Genomic DNA, 4,027 nt, shown 5'->3' on the forward strand with positions numbered 1-4,027 from the left:
CCCTCTTCAGATGTCAGGTGTATCTACCACTTTAAATTGTTGGCGCTAAAACCCAGGTTCTTTTAATGTGTTTCTCAACGTGATTTTTCTTTAAAATCAAAAGTGACCCTGCTTTATACCACTGCTTAGGAAATGCAATGTTGGCTGCAGTAAACTACACGTTTTACCAATGCTGGTTACTTATCAGTTTGTATAGATGGACCTACTATACAGCAAAAATGTATGATGAGTTGGGAATAAACAGAAGGAACCACAGTTTAGTAAAAAAGTATGTTTTCTTACTTTATAAATAAACTTTCACTCTTTTCACAACAGCACACTTAAAGGGTTAAAGTTTTGCACAAATAAAGATATAATCAAAAGAAATGTTTTCCTTTGGAAAATGAAACTAAAATAGAAATAAAGAGCTTTAGTAAGAAGGGCTAACTACAAATACAAACGAAACCCTTCAAAATCACAACACTATTAGAACACTGCTTAAGGTGGGCCCACCATACAAACACACACTCTCACCTCAATCCCCATGTTGCAGGCCTGAGACGTCGCTAGTGTTCGTTGAGGCCCAGTAAAAAGGAAAATGGCCGCTTCGCTCTCACAGAGCAGAAAGAAAACAACAACAGGTACCTGAACTTTAAACGGTCAAGGAACCGGTCACCCGTCAGATCAGTCCAGGCGAGGCTATGGTCAGTCGGCAGTCTCCGTGGCACTCCGCGATGCCAGAGGAACTCCTAACCACTCGGCGATTAGGAGCGCTATCTGGATTCCTTCGACGTACTTCTTGATCGCTGTAACAACCGTCCGCGGCAATCACTTCTAACCGCTTATAGACGCTGATCGCAGAAATAAACTTGAGTTAAGTTACTTCACCAGCGAGCTACATTGTCCCGTCTACTGCAATGGCGGTCAAGCGTGAACCTGCATTTTCTCTGTTTCACGTCGTGTTGACATCTTGTGGCGTCGTGTTGACTCCACAACAGAGAAATATACTGGTTTAAACTGACATTATGCAGTTCTTACAAATAAAAGTGACACATTCCCTGTTATCATGCCGACAACATCACCTTTCGCACTTCACTTTTCCTCTTCCTCGCCCTCTCGACCGACTACTTTCCCGGCCAATCGCGCTGCCTTCCTCAACATTAGGCGGGATCAAGTCACCTTTTAGCCAATAGCATTAAACCAAACAACCTGTTGCCAAAGACATGTCTGAACAGATAATTTCTTAAAGAACCCTTTTTTGGTCACAAAAAATAAAATAAAATAAATAAATATAAATAAATGATTATAAATAAAATATTAATAGTAAATTAAACCCAGGGTTACATCCTCCCCTTCTGAAATTCTCATGTCCCCATGAGTATACGATGTCTTAAACATGAATAATGAGTCTATTCTCAGAGTTTGTACATATGCTAGTACATCGGGCACATTTAGGTGAAACGGAATACCTTTTTGGAGAGCTAAGTTCAATCTTTGAGGAATTTGGCAGATGGATAACTATCCCTCTGTGTACAACTGTTATGGGTCTTTCTTAATGATCGCACAAGCTTCTGTATCACCAGGCTGTAATTCTCAGTAGCCTTGCATCTTGGAGCAATGTGGCCATCTTCCCCACATTTGTAGCAGAAGTAATCTTCTTTAGTCACTTCAAATCTTGGTTTTGCAGAAGCAACAGCCTGCTCTGGTGATGGTTCTTTGGATATTTGTGAGGACTGTCTGACACTCAGTGAAACCAGCTGCTCTTCTAGTCTTTGCACCTGCCTCTTTAGTGACTGTACCTCTAAGTCTACCGGTGAGTCAGCTTCTCTTCTTCTTGGTACTGGCTTTGACTCCAAAATTGTCTCTGACACAGGTACTTTAGAAGGTTCCTCGGTTACTTTGGTCTGCAGCTCTTGAATCTCAGCCTTTAATTCTCTCACTGCAGCCAGACTAGAAAGTTTCTGTCGTGGTCGTGGGACGGGTTTGAAAGTGACTCCCAGACTGTATCTGGCAGCTTCGCTTTCTTCAGCCTCCCTGATCTCATTCAAGAGAGCTAAAAAGGAAGGTGGATTTTCTCTTCGCTCTCTCAAACGCAACTGAAGTAACAACAAGTCAGATTCAACAGCTCCTCGAATTAGCTGCTCAATTCTTGTTCTATCAACATTGTTTCCAGGCAACCCACCTTTTTGTGCTACCCTTGTCAGAGATTTCTCCATTCTCTTCAAGAAATCAGAAAGTGCTTCATCTGGATTCTGCCTTAACAACCTGAAAGCAAAATATAAATCTTCTCCTGATTCAGGAGTTCCAAAAGCCCCATCCAAAGCCTCAAGATACTGAAGAGAAGGTGCGTCTGGATCAGCAAATCTGATAGACTTCACAACATCCAGGGCTGAACCCTTCAGACTTTCAATGATCTGCCTGCGCTTCTCCTTCTCTGAGCATTCACACTCCATGACCATCATTCTAGCTTGATCCATCCAGGTCTCTAAGGCTTCTTCCCCTGCCGGAATAGGGACAGTACCTGAAAAAACTCTCAAACGTCGGTATGCACTTCCATCACTGACAGGCTTCGAAGTCTTTTCCAGCAGCTCACCCACCGCACGGATTATAGCTTCTGGAGACCCTGCGTTGGAACTGGGTGAAGAGAACATAGCTTGTAGCTCAGAGACAGACTTTCCTTCCTGTATTAGCAGATTTGACAGTTTTTCAGCAAATCCAGGAGGTGGCAACTCAGCTTTTTCCGCTGCAACTATCTTCCAAGGCTTCCCACCCTCTGCAGGTATTACTTCTACAGGTAGGCTTGCAGAATCAACAACTTCTCTGCATTCACACAGCACATGTAGAAATCCTGGTGTTGGTCCTTCTTTATAATCCCTGACTCTTACTCTTCCCAGAGCTTTGACTATTTGTACTGTTTCTTCAATTTTTGCGACTTCCAAATCTGCAGGCACATCCAACAGTAATACTGCATGTTTCTGATCAACTATTGCTTTCTGACACCATTTATCCAGTTCAGTTTGTAAGGAGGATTCATCAACATCCATTTCTCCTGCCTAACTTAAGCACCAGCTTTCCCAGAGACAGGATAATTTCTTTTGCAATTACTTTTTAGCAGTGTAGCAGCAAGGGATATCCCGGACGAGCCCCCACTTTATGTAGCGCCCTCTTCAGATGTCAGGTGTATCTACCACTTTAAATTGTTGGCGCTAAAACCCAGGTTCTTTTTAATGTGTTTCTCAACGTGATTTTTCTTTAAAATCAAAAGTGACCCTGCTTTATACCACTGCTTAGGAAATGCAATGTTGGCTGCAGTAAACTACACGTTTTACCAATGCTGGTTACTTATCAGTTTGTATAGATGGACCTACTATACAGCAAAAATGTATGATGAGTTGGGAATAAACAGAAGGAACCACAGTTTAGTAAAAAAGTATGTTTTCTTACTTTATAAATAAACTTTCACTCTTTTCACAACAGCACACTTAAAGGGTTAAAGTTTTGCACAAATAAAGATATAATCAAAAGAAATGTTTTCCTTTTGGAAAATGAAACTAAAATAGAAATAAAGAGCTTTAGTAAGAAGGGCTAACTACAAATACAAAGCGAAACCCTTCAAAATCACAACACTATTAGAACACTGCTTAAGGTGGGCCCACCATACAAACACACACTCTCACCCTCAATCCCCATGTTGCAGGCCTGAGACGTCGCTAGTGTTCGTTGAGGCCCAGTAAAAAGGAAAATGGCCGCTTCGCTCTCACAGAGCAGAAAGAAACAACAACAGGTACCTGAACTTTAAACGGTCAAGGAACCGGTCACCCGTCAGATCAGTCCAGGCGAGGCTATGGTCAGTCGGCAGTCTCCGTGGCACTCCCGCGATGCCAGAGGAACTCCTAACCACTCGGCGATTAGGAGCGCTATCTGGATTCCTTCGACGTACTTCTTGATCGCTGTAACAACCGTCCGCGGCAATCACTTCTAACCGCTTATAGACGCTGATCGCAGAAATAAACTTGAGTTAAGTTACTTCACCAGCGAGCTACATTGT

At 42.5% G+C, this 4,027-nt stretch overlaps 1 protein-coding gene across 1 annotated transcript; it reads right to left on the reverse strand.

Moving 5' to 3' along the window:
• Positions 1-1,466: 1,466 nt before the first annotated feature.
• On the reverse strand, positions 1,467-3,023 carry LOC122361585 (paraneoplastic antigen Ma1 homolog). The gene has a single exon (XM_043262390.1). It carries the CDS (start codon positions 3,021-3,023, stop codon positions 1,467-1,469), a length of 1,557 nt encoding a protein of 518 aa, XP_043118325.1.
• Between the last annotated feature and the right edge of the window lie 1,004 nt (positions 3,024-4,027).

This window comes from Puntigrus tetrazona, chromosome 17, assembly GCF_018831695.1.
Source record: "Puntigrus tetrazona isolate hp1 chromosome 17, ASM1883169v1, whole genome shotgun sequence".
In the NCBI taxonomy this organism is placed as follows: domain Eukaryota; kingdom Metazoa; phylum Chordata; class Actinopteri; order Cypriniformes; family Cyprinidae; genus Puntigrus; species Puntigrus tetrazona.